The 17,114-nt window shown below is 37.1% G+C and overlaps 1 protein-coding gene across 26 annotated transcripts in view; it reads right to left on the bottom strand.

Moving 5' to 3' along the window:
- MLLT10 (MLLT10 histone lysine methyltransferase DOT1L cofactor) overlaps positions 1 to 17,114 on the bottom strand; it is a 242,836-nt gene that overhangs the window by 36,456 nt on the left and 189,266 nt on the right. For 15 of the 26 annotated variants that reach the window (XM_045463953.1, XM_045463956.1, XM_045463958.1 and 12 more), the window contains one exon: positions 11,747 to 11,794. The exons of the other annotated variants lie outside the window; for them this stretch is intronic. In XM_045463953.1, coding sequence (XP_045319909.1) covers positions 11,747 to 11,794 — 48 coding nt within the window. The remainder of the gene's footprint in view (positions 1 to 11,746; positions 11,795 to 17,114) is intronic. 26 annotated transcript variants of the gene reach the window in all.

Here is a 17,114-nt window from a genome sequence, read left to right as displayed (position 1 = left end):
AATCATATACACAACAATAGAAGATTCCATTGTAAATGCTGCAATGTAAATGTAAATGTTCCATTGTAAATGTTAACATCCTTTCCCTTTGGCAACTAATGCATAACAGGATTATTTTGGTTTTCCCTTTCCCTTTGGTTTTAGATTGTGAAATATTATCTCTATATGATTAACACCTTCATTATTCAGAGAGGGTAAAATAAAATTTAGAAAAAGAGCTTTCTTTCCTGAGACTCTTGGCCACCTTGATGGAATATAGGTGTTCCAAAATCTCATTAGGTAAGCATTAACTATTTCTTAGGCTGCTCTATTTTTAGAGATCTGAACAATTCTGTATTGCTTCTTTTGACTTTACCTATAAAAATACTACACACTAATTATTAAAAATCTTAAGTAGATGGCAAGGTAGGGAAAAATTCATCCACAAACACTGTTGACATTTTTATGTATTTTCAAATTTTTTGGTATATAGTTTATGGTTTTGTTTAGCTTTATACAGCTGCCTATGTATGAAACTAAACATTTTTAATCCTTTTATACTTAACGTATTTTCCTATTCCATTATAAGATCTTTACAAATGTTTTGAATGTTATTTTGACATAATCAATTGAATATTGCGTAATTGACTCTGTTTTCCAATATTCTACAATTACTTATTGCCTAATGTACCCAGACAAAATACTAGATGAAGATACTACAAAAAACAAAAACAGGTATCACCCTTGCATACATGGTTCTTAAAATGAAGGAACCAGATATTAAGTAAGCACAGATACTAGTGCGATGATGAAAAAGCAGAATGTACTGTGACCAAATCTAAGGGATAACTTAATTAAGATCAGCAGAGTAGGCTGCAGTGAAGAAGTGACACATAAACTAAAAGGAAGAGAGACCACTTCTATTGTTTTTACCTGCCCATAATTCTTTCCCGTTTTGTGTCCAAATAACATCCTATTTTCTGTCAGGGAAGTACCCCTCCTCCATTTCATACACTCTCAGCCCAGAGATAAACATGTGACCCAAGCTGTAATAGTCTCTCCTGGGAATTAGTATCTTGAAGGCATACACACCAGGGCAGAAAATGGTCAGACCTGTTAGTCTAATGGTAGTAATATTAGGATTCTATTAATCCTTCTTTACCCAGCCCTTGAATCTATCCTATTTCTGTCCTCTCAGAGGTCTGGAAAGGGGTTTTTTCCTTTAGTTCTCTAAATAACTGTACCTATCCAACAAATTCTTTTTTTGTTTAATTTGACAGAATCCACTCTGTGACTTACATACAAAAATACAGCCAGTGTAGTATAATAAGCAAAGAAATAAAATGCTTAAGATAAAGCTAGAAGTCAGTCCAAGAGCCAGCTCATGTGGAACCTTGCAGGTCATAGAGGACTCTCCACTTTCATCCTACTGGAAAGCCATTGAAGCATTTTAAGCAAGAGAGTGGCATGATTAGAACTTTACTTTTAAAAAGATCATTTTGGATACAATGTGAACAATGCCCTGAAAGACAATGGAAGAGCTGAATCAGGGAGATAATTTAAGTAGTTACTGTAATACGGTAGACAAAAGATTTTAAACAGCTTAAATATGGTGAGAATTTTAGAGAAAAGGAGAGGCTCAGATTTAGCCCCAAGGAATTTCAACACTAAATTAGGATAAAGGTGAAGTAAAAACAAACAAAAAACTAGTTAAGAAATAGTCAAAACTGCAGGATAACCAAGTTAAGTATAATGTTAGAAGAGAAGGGGGAGGGGAGGAGAAGGGAGGGGAGGAGAGGAGAGAAGGGATGGGATGGGATGGGAACAGGATGGGAAGGGAGAGAAGGGATGGGAACAGGATGAGAGGGGAAAGGAGGGACAGGAACAGGAGAGGAGCTTCCAGTAGCAGGAAGTCCTGAACAAAAATAAATACACTAAAAAGTCATCTAGGCTAAAGACTGAAAAGTAGCCACTTGATTTGGCAACGTGAAAACTACTTATAGGCCGAGTAGAGTAGTAGTTGTAGAGCCAGTATCGGGGGTTTGAAAAATAAATCAGTAGGAGAATTTCTGTTTCTGGCAATGAGGCAGACCAGATAACCTAAAAACCTCCCCAATTAAAATGACCTCAAAATGAATAGCTGAGCCCATAGGACAGTGAGGGAAATCCTTATGAAAGAGGAGGGAAAAGCTTTAATAGGCTGCCCTGGAGGAGTCAGCCTGTGTCAGTAACCCTGGAGCTTTGGCTTTAGTGCCCACAAGAAAAAGAGACAACACATTGGGCCTCCAATGGCTGAAAAGTTAAAAGTGGTAAGACTTTGGTTATATAGATTGGACCTTCCAAGAGCTACATTTCTGGGGAAAGACAGACCAGCCCTTTCCCCCACTGCCCCCACCAAAACCCTACAAAACCATCAAAACACAGAAATTACAGCACAGAGACAGGACAAGGAAGCTCATCCAATTAGATTTAAGCTCTGGATAGGGGATGAAAAGTCTGCACTTAGAATTTAGAGCCATAGCTTTGCCTTCAAATAGCTTTTTGAGTTTGATTTTTTTTTTTTTTTTTTTTTTTTAAATTTTAGAGAGAGAGAACGAGAGCGAGTGAGCTAGGGAGAGGGGTAGAGGGAGAGAAAGAATCTTAAGCAGGCTCCATGCTCAGTGCAGAGCCCTCAGCAAGGCTTGAGCCCATGATACTGGGATTATGACCTGAGCCAAAATCAGGAGTCAAACACTCCTGAGTGAGCCATCCAGGCACCCCAGGTTTTGGGTTTGAATTTACATATGTGCCTAGTCCGATAGATCCCAAACATTAAATTAACGTAAGACGGGGCCAGCTGGTACTGTCACTTGAGTACACAGCAGAAGCAAACACAAAACCTCTCTGAAGGGATATAACCTCAATTTAGGTTATAAAATGAGTTCACAATCCACAATTAGAAAACACAGATGAAAACAATCCCCTTGATCACAAACTAGCAGACACAAACATTATTTGACTGTTATTCCAAGAACCTTAGAAAGAAAATAGAGCAAATAAAGATAGACAAATATTTCAAATGACTAAGAAACTAAATGACTAAGCCAAGGACTCACAAGTGTAAGAAAGAAACAACACTCTCTCTATAAAAAAAAAGGCACCTGACATATCCTGCTGTGCTAGGCAGAATTCTAATGATGTCCACCCTCCATCCCAAGGTTCCCTTAATCAAGGCACTACTGTGAAGAGACTTGGCAGATTAAATTAAGGTACTGATTAGCTGACCTTAAAACGGGTGGATTATCTTGGATTATGTAGGTAGGCCCAGAGTAATCACATGAACCCTTAAAAATAGAAGACAAAGGCCAAAAGAGTCAGTGAGAGATGTAATAGCTGAGAAAACAAGAGAGATACAACAGAAGAGGAAGTCAGAGCGATTCTAAGTGTGCAAAGGATTCAACTCACCTTTGCCGACTCTAAAATGTAGGGACATGTGAAAGGATGGGAAAGAAGCCTCGAGGAGCTAAGGGAGACCCTCAGCTGTCAGTCAGAAAGGAAATGATGACCTCAGTCCTGCAACTGCAAGGAAAAATCTGAATTCTGCCAACAACCTAAATGAGCTTCTTGGAAGTGAATGAATTCCAGAGTCTCCTGATAGTAAGAGCCCAGCTGGCCAACACCTTGATTTTAGCCTTGTGCAACTCTAACAGAGCAACCGGATAACCAAACCCAGACATCTGACTATGTGCTAATAAATCTGAGTGCCTGTAAGTTGCTAATTTTGTGGTAATTTGTTATGGCAGCAACAGAAGACTAATATACTTGCAATGCCAGAAAATAAGTGTTCAAAGAATAATGAATGGGGACAACTGTGCCAGCTTAAAGGGGTTCCCACTAGCTAAACTGTGAACAATTTGAGCATCACAATAAATACATAATACCCCCACACAAATCTGTAAGTCCACACTGATACAAATTACAAGTATGATGAGGAATGGGATATTTATAGTCTCATACTTAATTCCACAATATACATAATTACAAAGAGGAAAACAAAACCTTTTCATTGGAAATGCCTGATTATGTGTCATCTGATAGATGCAATGGAAAGATCACATCTATGATATCCTGCTCCAAAATAAATAAATAAATTACACAGCTCTAATAATGAAAAAAAAATGAACCAAACCCAAAAATAACTAACCTGTAAAATTCTGAGACAACAGTCAAAACTTGAATGGTCATCTGACGAGTAGATGGTAGTAATATGGTGACATTAATTTCCTGTTCTTGATCACTGTATTGTGATTTTACAGTAAAATGTCCTTGTCTATAAAAACTAAAGTGTTCTGGGCACCTCGGTGGCTCAGTCGGTTAAGTGTCTGACTTCAGCTCAGGTCATGATCTCCCGGTTCACAAGTTCTAGCCCTGCATCAAGCTCTGTGCTGAAGCCTGCTTCAGATTCTATGTCTCCCTCTATCTCTGTCCCTCCCCTGCTCACGCTCTCTCTCTCTCAAAAATAAACATTACAAAAATAACAATAAAATTTTAAAAATAAAGACTGAAGTATTCAGGGCTAATGTGGCACTGTATCTGCAACTTATTCTCAAATACTCCGGGAAGATACAGTTCTGTATATTATACTCTATGTAACTTTTCTGTAAGTTTGAGACTGTTTGAAAATAAAAATATTTTACATGTGAGAAAAGTGCTACATGTTCTTAAAAACAAGAAAGAGAAAAACAAAACCAGACCAGATCCATTTTAGAAAGGACCAAAAAGAATTCTAAAAATTGAGGGGTGCCTGGGTGGCTCAGTTGGTTAAGCGTCCGACCTCAGCTCAGGTCATGATCTCACGGTTTGTGAGTTCGAGCCCTGCGTCGGGCTCTGTGCTGACAGCTCAGAGCCTGGAGCCAGCTTCTGATTCTGTGTCTCCCTCTCTCTGCCCCTTCCCCGCTCATGCTCTCTTTCTGCCTCTCAAAAATGAATAAACGATAGGGGCGCCTGGGTGGCGCAGTCGGTTAAGCGTCCGACTTCAGCCAGGTCACGATCTCGCGGTCCGTGAGTTCGAGCCCCGCGTCAGGCTCTGGGCTGATGGCTCAGAGCCTGGAGCCTGTTTCCGATTCTGTGTCTCCCTCTCTCTCTGCCCCTCCCCCATTCATGCTCTGTCTCTCTCTGTCCCCAAAATAAATAAAGGTTGAAAAAAAAAATTTTTTTTTAATAAATAAATAAATACATAAAATGAATAAACGTTAAAAAAAAATTTTTTTTTTAAAGAATTCTAAAAATTGAAAAGCACATTCACTAAAAATCTTTACCCATTAGGCAGGTAAAATTATAAATAGCAGTATAGCTGAAGAGATGATGAGTGAATATAAAAGATCAAAAGAAATTACCCAGGGGCGCCTGAGTGGATGGTTGGTTAAGCGTCAGACTTTTGATTTCAGCTCAGGTCATGATCTCACGAGTTCCTGAAATCGAGCCCCACGTCAGGCTCTGCACTATTAGAGCCTGACGTGCTCTGCACTAATAGTGCAGAGCCTGCTTGGGATTCTCTCTTGGACTCTCTCAGCCCCTCCCCTGCTCACTCTCTGTCTCTCTCTCTCCCTCAAAATAAATTAATAAAACCTAAAAACTACTATCCTGCTAGAGCACAGAGAGATTGATAAATGGAAATTATAAAAGAAAGGTTAAGGGACATGGAAGACAGAATCAAAGTCCAAATATATCTAACAAAAGTTACTGAACGACAGAAAGAATAGGGAGGATCAATATTTTAAATGGCCATAGGAGCACCTAGGTGGTTCAGTTGGTTGAACTTCCGACTCCTGAGTTGGGTTCAGGTCATGACCCCAGGTTCATGGGATGAAGCCCCACATTGGGCTCCACACTAAGCATTGGAGCCTGCTTAAGAGTCTCTCTCTCTCTCTCTCTCTCTCTGCCCCTCTCCCCCTGCTTGCATGTGCTCTCTCTACAATAAAAATAAAAATAATAAAAATATAAAAATACTTTAAAATGTAATGGCTAGAGTTGTGTCCAGAACTGACGAACGACATGAATTCTCCTGGGGCACCTGGGTGGGTTCAGTGGGTTAAGTGTCTGACTTTGGCTCAGGTCATGATCTGAACCCACAGTTCATGGGTTTGAGCTCTGTGTCAGGCTCTGTGCTGACAGCTCAGAGCCTGGAGCCTGCTTTGGATTCTGTGTCTCCCGCGCTCTCTGCCCCTCCCCCATTCTCACTCTTTTATTTAAATGTTAAATAAACATTTAAAAAAAACAAAATAAATTCTCTCAATTAGGAAGCAAAGAGGTCCTAAGAAGAATAAAATCACATCTAGACATACCACCCAGAACAAAGAGAAAATCTTAAACGAGTGAGTGGAGGTAGAACAGTTTAAGGGGTAGACACATGAACAGCAATGTGTGATTAAAGGAGTTTGGGTTCTTTTGTTCAGGAGGACGGACAGGAGAGAATGCTTAGATGTAGATGGGAAAGAAAAGTGAGGGTGAGAGGGTAAGGAAACTAACATGACAAGGCCTCTGAGAGGGCACAGAAGGGTGAGATGTGGAGCACAAGTACAGACTAGCCTTGCACTGCAAGCAGGACTGGAAAGAAAAGAGGATGGATACAAACCAAGTAGGTTTGCAGAATTGGGGGACTAAAAGATGCAATTTTAACTGGCAGTAAAAGTTTTAAAATACAAACAATCATGGCAAAAAGAGAGTTTCCTAGAGATTCGTATTAACACTGCCAAGCAATTTAAATGTCAGTGAAGGCTAGTATCACAAATCTATAATGACATGCATGTGTACATGACGTAAATTGTATTATCTAGAAACACTTAGCTCAGATGAAGGATAAAAATATAGGTGGTCAGGTTAATGAAGGACATATTTCAACTAAGAAGAAAAAAGACTTACTGAAGTTATTATCAATCATAAGCCCAGATAACAAACATCACTGAGTACGTTACACAGTGATTTTTTTTTTTTTTTAACTGTTTCTTTAGCTTAAGAAAATTGAAAGGGAGGCTTAGTAGGAAAAAATAAATTGCTAATTAAAATGAAGAACATAATCTTATTAGATGCAGCAGCTATTAAAACCATTTCCCATTCTTCATTAAAGGTTATCTATGATTTAAATAAAAACATATAAGTAATGACCATAATCAATTTTTAAAAATGAAGACAAGAAAAAACTACTCTCAAATGTATTCTTTTAACATAATCGCCATGATAATTTTGCCTAACTTTTTATTCTGCAATTATTCATTTATATTTCTGACTCTTCCAATAGAATTTGAGCACCATGAAAACAGAGTAAGAAATTGATAATCCTTTGTGCCACGTATACATTATTTTATACACAGTATACACAGTATACATACAATTTGTTGGGGTCAGGGAAAACCTATCACGGATATATTTCCAAGTTGTTAGGTAAGCTACCTAAATACCATTTAATAATTGAATCCAGGAGGTGCTACAAGAAATGTAACTGTAATCTTTATACTCCCAGTATTTTCCTTTTTTTTTGCTATGATAATTAGCTCTGTTAAATCTAGACATTTCATATCTTGCACCACCTCCTTAGAACTGAAGTTATTTTTATGTAGTCTCCAAGAAAGACTTCATCTTAATAGTCCATGTTTTAGAATCCTTTCCTTGTCTGTGAGATTTTTAAATTTCCCCTATAATGTGTCTAGATGAGAATTTTTCCTTCACTCTTTTTTCTTAGGCCCACTATGTGCCACTTCAAACTAAGATATCTTTTTTTTTTTTTTAATGAAATTTATTTCCATTATCTCTTCAGGTTATTTCCTCCTCTCCATTTTTCTCTCTCTCCCTTTCTGGAGCTCCTGTTACCTGGATTCTACTTCTATCCTCCATACTATATAGTTTTTATTTTAAATATGTATAAAACCCATTAATTATTTTGTTGTTCACTGTATCCACTGTTATTTGTCCTATCTATTGTGTTCTTTACTTTGACTGTTACAGTTTTCCATACCTAAAATTTCTACTTGTTTTTTGTATCATTATTTTTTATTTTTTAGAGAGAGAGCAAATCGGGGAGGGGCACAGAGGGGGAGAGAGAGAATCCCAAGCATGCTCTGTGGAGCCAATGTGGGGCTTGATCCCTCGAACCGTGAGATCATGACCTGAGCTGAAATCAAGAGTCAGATGCTTAACAGACAGAGCCATTCAGGTGCCCCTCTACTTGCTTTTATTTATTTATTTATTTATTTATTTATTTATTTATTTATTTATTTATTTTTAACGTTTATTTATTTTTGAGACAGCATGAACGGGGGAGGGTCAGGGAGAGAGGGAGACACAGAATCTGAAACAGGCTCCAGGCTCTGAGCCATCAGCACAGAGCCTGATGCAGGGCTTGAACTCACGAACCGTGAGATCATGACCTGAGCCGAAGTCAGACGCTTAACCAACTGAGTCACCCAGGCACCCCTCTACTTGCTTTTAAAGATCTACTTTGTTTCAAATTATTATCTTCCCTCATGTCTTTCCTATCTTCTTTACACTGATTTATTTTCTTTCTATAATTTCTTTAGGACCTGGTCTGTGGAAAATCAGATTTCCTATTACTGCCAACATGGATTAAAAATTTTTGGTCTCTGGGACACCTGGGCGGCTCAGTCGATTAAGTGTCCGACTTCTGCTCTGGTCATGATCTCACAGTTCGTGGGTTCGAGCCCCGCGTCAGGCTCTGTGCTGACAGCTTGGAGCCTGGAGCCTGCTTCAGGTTCTATGTCTCCCTCTCTCTGTGCCCCTTCCTGCCTCTCTCTCTCTCTCTCTCTTTTATCTCTCTCAAAAATAAATAAACATTAAAAAAAAATTTTTTTTTAATTTTGGTCTCCTAAATCTTGACACATCCAACAACTTTGAATATAATTTTTTATACATCTTTTGAATGAATATATTAGTTTCTCCTAACATTACAAGCATAATGCCAAACAGTCTGAGAAGTATAATTCCAAATACCTAGTGATTATTATACAAAAATACCACCTGTCAATAGGCACATACATACACCCACAGATCCTTAAATAAAATGACCCTCTGAGTGTGAAACAAGTAATACAGGCCATCTATAGAAAGGGCTCACCATAAGACATGGTTTCTAACTCCAAGTTTAGTCATCAAGGTAACTAGGACATAGTTCCTGCAAACACAGGACTAGAAATTAATGTGGAAGGAAGCTGCTAAGAAAGCAATCAACTGCATTATACAGAAAGAAAAAGAACATTATCAAGATGGTGATAATCTTTTTTTTTTTTTTGAGAGATAGGGGGAGTGCCTGCACACAAGAGCAGGGGAGGGGCAGTGAGAGAGAGAGAGAATCTTAAACTGGGCATGGAGTCCTACACCAGGCTTGATATCATGACCTAGATCTCATGACCCTGAGGATCACGACCTGAGAAGAAATCAAGAGTTGGAAGCTGAGCTGCCTAAGCCACCCAGGTGCCCCAACATGGTGATAATCTTTAAACATGACCTAACTAATTGTCCTTGTTCTGATGTCAGGTTCACTAATGAAGTAACTTTACAATTATAACTCGTTTTCCCAAGATTACTTTAAGGAAAAGTAAGATAAGCAATTCTGGGCAATTCTTGACAGTAATGTTTTAATCATAAATGATTAAATGACATTCATTTCTGCCATACTGGCTTGAGTTAGCCCACCTGATCAATTCCAGGTATACTGACAAAACCAAAAGGAGACTAATACAATAATGTGTGAAAGAAATGATAAGGATCTGTACCAACCTACAGCTGTGAGAAGGTGGGATTTTGAAAATAATAAATTAGATATAAAAAGTCATGTTTAGCTACCTTCAAATTAGAAGGTACCACTTGGTGACTAATTCAGTTGGGAGCAGGCAGAGAACAGAATCAAAGATGCACACAAGAGGAAAGGAGATAACTTCTCAGGAAACCCTGAGAATTACAAAATAAAGTCTTTACATATACAGGTATCATTATCACTATTATGTAATCATTAAAACATTTTTCTCAAGTACACTAATTGGACAACTTTTGTAAACACTCTCAAGTTACTAATGTATACCTGAAAGTAATCATTTGTTTTGGAGAGAAAACCTACTTCTAAAATTATCTAATTCATTAATTAACATTCATTAACCCCAAATTGTGGAGGTTAATTTTTTTCTTTTATACTCAATGTTTCCACAGCTATTCTGTCTTCCTTCAAGTTACTTTTCTACTTGTTCATCTATCCAGTTTCTTTGATTCATGAAATAGTCTTCTCTTGCATCTTAACCCTTTATCTCTCTAGAGTCTTCCTTTCCACTTATTAATACTTTTCTATTTTAAAATAAACTGATCCAACCTTTCTGTCTTCTCTACCAACCTTGCTCAGCCATGACCAATTTCAGAGTTTGTATTTACCCCCTATATGAATTTACTTCCAATTCTGTTTCACTCTAACCTCATCTGTTCATTTGCATGCTAAACATCTATACCTAAACATCTTGTTGGTAAATGAATACCCATCCTCCCCCAGCTACTGCCATTCAATTTACTGACAATTATTACCAGTTCTTCTTGAGTAACAGATGTCCCACTAGTCTGACTTCCATTACCCTCACTCAGACCCTTAACACATTCAGCTAGATTACAAAAAAATCTAATTGGTTTCTCTGTTCTCTAGCTCCTTTCAATATTCTTATATGCTACAGCCAGATGAACCTTCCTGAACAACAGGTTTTATTTTTTTCCCCAACTCAAACTATTTCCCAACTACCAACTATTTTCAACTCCTTTGGCTAATACGTAAGGTTATTATTTTTCATACATTTCATATCAAATATCGTATCACCATCACTTTACACACCTATGTTCCACTGCTTGTGCTATCTGTATTCCAGGGACTGGAGTCTACCCCTGATCCCTATCTCCATATAGCTCAAGTTTACATATTCCTTAAGCATCAGGTAAAATGTTACATTCTCTGGACATCTCATTTCCTCAGCTGAAAGTAGTTTTCCCTGCCCTGAATTCTTTTTATACTGTAGATCATTAAAGAAGTTATAATTCTATGTCTTGAAATTATTATTTATGCACATAGTTATCTTTTTAGATTTTACTGCTCCTGAAAGGATCCATTTGCAGTATAGAATTATTTCCCCAAAGAAAATGACCAGGATTTTTAGATACAGAAAGAACTTTATACTTTTCAAATGAAAAAAGACTAAGACACTTTTGAGAAGGAAAAGTTCCATAGTGCAGGTAATCACACCCACAAGATTAGTTTTATAAATATGTGAAACTGAGGTTTTTAGGGGAGGGAGTAGCTGCATACATTAACTGGTTAAGAATACTGGATTCAGAATGCACATGCTCACTCTCAACTGATCCAGAAGTATTTGAAAAGTACATCACAGAATTAGAAAAGTATTATAAATCACAACATATGGTCTCAGATTCTTTCCCTCAGTGAGACAGAGGGGTCATAGATGTACAAAGTGGTCTAGGCATCTAGATCCTGACAGGTAAATAACTTTAGAAATCCTAAAACCCACCTTACCATGTCTTAGGCAATAGGACAAATCCAAACAAGTACAACAAGAACATGATAACAGTCATCCCATCAACCACCCAGAATTATGGAGAATTCCTTTCGGTTATCATTTCTGAGACTACAGATCCCCATTACTGCTTTATATAGGAAGGTTTCTAAGCTTCATTAGGATTAATTAACTTAACACTATTACCCTTTAAAATCATGCTTGAACTTGGTACATACCTATGAATTTAAGTTCCTGCTTTGTTAGTGTAGAACTGTCATCTCTGTCTAAAGAAAAGACACACTTTAATTTAAAATTTTAAATAACCAGTTCCTAAAAACTACCATGATAAGAAGTTGAGAAATTTAAAACACTATGGGGGGGGGGGGGGGGGGGGGGAGGAAGGGACAGGAATCAGTAGGGTTAAAGTAAAACAAAACAACAAAAAAACCGTGGAAAATTTAAGTTATTATAAATTTGTTTTTGCTAAAATAAAAAGGCAGCACTCTAAATAAAGAGACTGTTAATGGCATTACCATTTAATTAATTTAAAAGTAATTCTTACAAATTCTTTAGCATTTATACTAATCCCTTCCCTTTTTAGGTTCTCTCTCATAGTTTCAATGAAACTCCTGTAAGTTCATTTTGCTTTGTAGTAGTTAACATGCATACTGAAAATTACGTTTTCTTCCCAGTGCTGATTCACCATCCAAATGTTAATATCCTGTGTTTATCACTTAAGATGAAGCCTATCTTCCAGAAACTTAGAAGTGATCCAAGAGATAAATACCTTGGCTGATTTGAAATGGAAAAAACCGTACCATCTTATGGACAGTATATGTCTTCTACTACTTAGCAAGGCTATATAGTATTAGCCAAATTCCTTCCGGCATAGGAACAAACACTGGAACAAACAGTAGCATTTGCTACATCCTGGAATGTAACAATGCACTGTATAAAAATAAAGAATACGGCCTTCTACATCACGTAAGAAGGAAAAACAAGTCTACTGTGATTAAAAAGAAATTAGATCTAGAGTCATCTAGATCTATGGTTCTCAATCTCCCTACTGTTCACAGCAACAGCTCCTCCTATCACTAATACCTCATTATGTGCAGTGAATCTCAAATGATTAATAGGCTGTGGTGATGTCTGAAAATTGCTCATCTCTGTTCTCAGATCCCTACACCTTCTTAATGCTTCCCTGAAATGAAAAGGGGGCACATGTAAACAGCAAAGATCTAGTTTCCTACAAACTATTATGACAAACCTCAGTAGGATTCCATTCTTGAGGAAGAACGTTCATTCCTAAAATCAATTAGCATTCATGCTTATTCTAAATCCTATAGCAGATATTTATGAATAATTGGTTAACATTACTTTGCCTCCTCCATCAAATGAGATTTGTTTAATGAGCATGGTCATGACAAACCAGAAGTACCATAATTAAAGAAAATTTAAAAGCATAGTAAATGGGGCACAGAAATCAATTAGCAATATACTGCTGTGAAAACAGATCTAAGCACTTTAGCTACTTTAATCTACTATTTCAAAATTATATTAAAAATAGGAATTGCCAAGATAAACAAATGAAGCAAATGCATTATTGTAGGAAGAACCAAGTTACTACTCTTGAGAGAAACAAGACTGCCTAATGCAAAGTTTAATTTCCAAAGAAAATGAACATATTACCAAGAATATATGAAAACTCTTCCAGGACTATGTAGCAACTGACAATGATTTATTCATTCAATATTTATGGAGCATCAAGTAGATGATGAGCTAAATACCAATGAAATAAAGATGAATAAAACCCAACCCCTACTGTAAATGAGTTTATAGTCTAGTAAGAAAAACTTGTAAATAAATAAATTGTTAAACAACCTAAAAAGCACTAGAGTAAAATCACACCTGAAACAGAACAATTAGAACCAGGCAGATGAGATGTTAGTTTGCAACTGGACTATGAAAAGCAAACCATAATCCCCGTATTCATATTATTTGTTTCATCATTTTAAATACACCTACTAGATGAAACCAAGAAGTCACACTTACACTTTAGAGGCATCATGAAATCTAAATTCTCCTAGTCAATCTGGCTAGCTCCCAGGCACCACCATAAAACCAAATGTCACAAAACATAAGGCACTTCACTCCACGGGCACACCTATTTAAAGTTTACCTTCCATACAGTGTTCTTTAAAATATTTAAATGACTATTTTGTCTTTCCAAATTGTTGTAAAAGTTCCCAAAATGCGCTAACAGAGTTTTACGTTTTATCTTTCTCCTACCGGTTCTCTTTTTCCTTTATTGAGACAGTAATTTTAATATTATTTCTCCTAAATTTCTCTGGTCACATAAAATTCATCCCACTGTGCCTAATTTGTTTTTTGGTTTTTATTTAGACTGGTTGAAGTGTTTTCCTAAATGTGTTTTTCTCTGTATTGATGATAATATTTCCTTATCAGAAAGTACCAATTTTGGGGCACGTGGGTGGCTCAGTCAGCTAAGCGTCTGACTGGCTCAGGTCATGATCTCAGGGTTCATGGGTTCAAACACCGCATCAGGCTCTGTGCTCTGTGCTGACAGTCTGGAGACTGCCTGCTTCAGAGCCTTTCTCTATCTCTTTCAAAAATAAAAACATTAAAAAAATTTTTTTTTCAAAAGTTTATGGAATAATTATACACACACACCCAGAAGAGCAACCACCATTAAGTCCTAGGTTCCTCTCTGAGAAATACTAAATTAAGATGTAGCTTAACACATAATGCCCATGACTATTAATTAATACACAATATTTCCTACAATATTAGCTACAAGTATGTTATACTAATGCAGCATAAAGTTGGAAAGAAGAGATAAGGCAGATTATGAAAAACTCCACGTGCCATGCTGAAAAATATTAATTTTATCTCAAAAATACCAGATAATTCTTTGAGGATTTAAGTAAGACAGTGACACAATCTGATGTGCATTAGAAAAATTTTTTAATGTTTATTTTTGAGAGAGAGAGAGAGAGAGAGAGAGAGAGAGACAGAGTGCGAGTGGGAGAAGGGGAGAGAGACAGGGAGACACAGAATCTGAAGCAGGTGCCAGGCTCTGAGCTGTCAGCATACAACCCAACGCAGGGCTAGAACTCACACACCATGAGATCATGACCTGAGCCGAAGTTGGACAAACAACTGAGCCACACAGGTGCCCGATTTGCATTTTTAAATTTTTTTTTTTAAGTTTATTTATTGTTGAGACAGAGACAGAGCATGAACGAGGGAGGGTCAGTGAGAGGGAGACACAGAATCTGAAGCAGGCTCCAGGCTCTGAGCTGTCAGCACAGAGCCCGACGCGGGGCTCGAACTCATGGACTGTGAGATCATGACCTGAGCCGAAGTCGGCCACTCAACCGACTGAGCCACTCAGGCGCCCCATGAAAAACTTTTAAAAATAAAATGATAAGCAAGAAAATGAGAAGTCACGATGAGCTTAGTTTAACTCCGTAGCATAACAGATTTAGGTGGCTAAATCCCATACAGAGATAAGGAACACAAAAGAAGGAGCAGGCTTTGAATGGGAATGTAAGAGGAACAGAGATTTATTAATTTGTTGGAAATGGACTTGGAACTCAAGAGATAATTCGATATTTAGATGAACAGATTTGGGAATCTAATGAGCATCAATGATCGCTAAAGCTATAGATATGTGTTACAACATTTTCTAAGAGAATATGTGCAGGAGGAGAAGTAAAAAAAAAAAAAGAGAGAGAGAGAGAGAGAGAGAGAGAAAGAGAATACTGGGAATACAACAAAGAATACTCAAAATCATAAAAGATACCCATATGCCCTCATAAAGAAAGCTATAGCTGTAAAGGCCTATTAAAAAAAAAAAGAAAGAAAGAAAAAAACCTAGGGGTGCCCAGGTGGCTTGGCTGGTTAGTGCCTCAGGTCATGACCTCATGGTTTGTGAGTTGGGAGCCCAGCTTTGGGGTCGCTGCTGTTAGCCCAGACACCGCTTCATATCCTCTGTCCTCCTCTCTCTTTGCCCCTCCCATGTTTGTGCACTCTCTGTTTCTCTCTCAAAAATGAATAAACATTTTAAGAAATTAAAAAATAAATAAAATTTTAAATCAATAATCTTCCGGTTTAGAAACTAGGAAAAAAAGCAAACTAAACAGAAGCAAGCAGAAGGATGGAAATAATAAACAGCAGAAATGGAATAAAAACAGGAACACTTTAGAGAAAATGTTAAATGTTAAAAGCTGGTTTAAAAGATGAACACAACGGACCAATATTTCAGAATGACAAAGAAAACAGAAGACTCAAATTACTGAAATCAGGAATGAAAGGGGATTGTTAAGGATATTCACCTTATCAAATTAAAAAGATTATAAAGAGAATACTATGATAACTGTATGCAAACAAATTAAAAAAATGCAAGTGAAATGGGCAAATTCTTTGGGGAGGGGGGAAGACTCCTAAAAACATAAAATTTTCAAGAACGGACACATCGAAAATAGAAATAGTCATTTCTCCAAAGAAGATCTAGAAATGGCCAATAAGAGCATGAAAAGATGTTAATATCATTAGTCATTAGGAAAAAGCAATTCAAAACCACAATGAGACACCACACCAGCTTGGATAGCTATGATTAAAAAAAGAAAGAAAGAAAATAACAAATCTTGGTGAGGACTGAAGAAGTTGGAACCCTCATAGATTGCTAATAGGAATGTAAAATACTACATATGCTATGGGAAACGGTATTGCAGTTTCTAAAACATTAAATACAGAGTTACCATATGACCTAGCAATTATACTTCCAAGAATATACCCAAGACAAATAAAAACACATATCCACACCAAAACTTGTACATGAATGTTCACAGCAGCATCTTTCATACTATCCAAGAAGTACAAACAACAATGTCCAGCAACCAATGAACAGATAAAATATGGAATATTCATACAATGTGTTATTCGGTCATAAATGAAGAATGAGGTACGGATGCATGCTACAACACAGATAAACCGTATGCTTAAACGGCCCCCTGCTGTACAATTCCCTCTATATGAAATGTCCAGAACAGGCAAATCCATAGAGACAGAAAGTAGAGTAGTGATTCCCGGGTGATTTTGCAGGGAAGAGGGGCTTGGGGGTATATATGATTTCTTTTTGGTTTGATGAAAATGTTCTGGAATTAGTGGTGACAGTTAATACAACATTGTGAATGTACTAAAAATGTCCGAATTGTATACTTTTAAACAGCTTAAAATGGTAACTTTTATGTTATGTGAATTTTATCTCATTAAAAATTTAGGGGGGAAATGAGATAATGAGATAATGGAGAAGTAGAAGAACCACCATTTACTCTGACACAGAAAAGAATGAAACAGGGTAACGGAATGTGCTTTTTATACATGCACACTTTCAGAATAGAGCAGAGGAATGATAAATGTAAAAATCAGGACAGTAGTTAAACTTTGGGGAATACAGTGGTAAAGAGCATGCACTAGGTTCAACAACATTAGTAACATTCTATTTCTTAAATTGGTGAAAGGTTCCTGAGTATTTATTATTGCATGCTACAGAGCTTACACATATTGCTTAAAATGTAT

The sequence above is a fragment of the Leopardus geoffroyi genome, chromosome B4 (genome assembly GCF_018350155.1).
Source record: "Leopardus geoffroyi isolate Oge1 chromosome B4, O.geoffroyi_Oge1_pat1.0, whole genome shotgun sequence".
Classification (NCBI taxonomy): domain Eukaryota; kingdom Metazoa; phylum Chordata; class Mammalia; order Carnivora; family Felidae; genus Leopardus; species Leopardus geoffroyi.
Note: the sequence above shows the minus strand (reverse complement) of the source record. Positions and strands in the feature narration are given on the sequence as shown.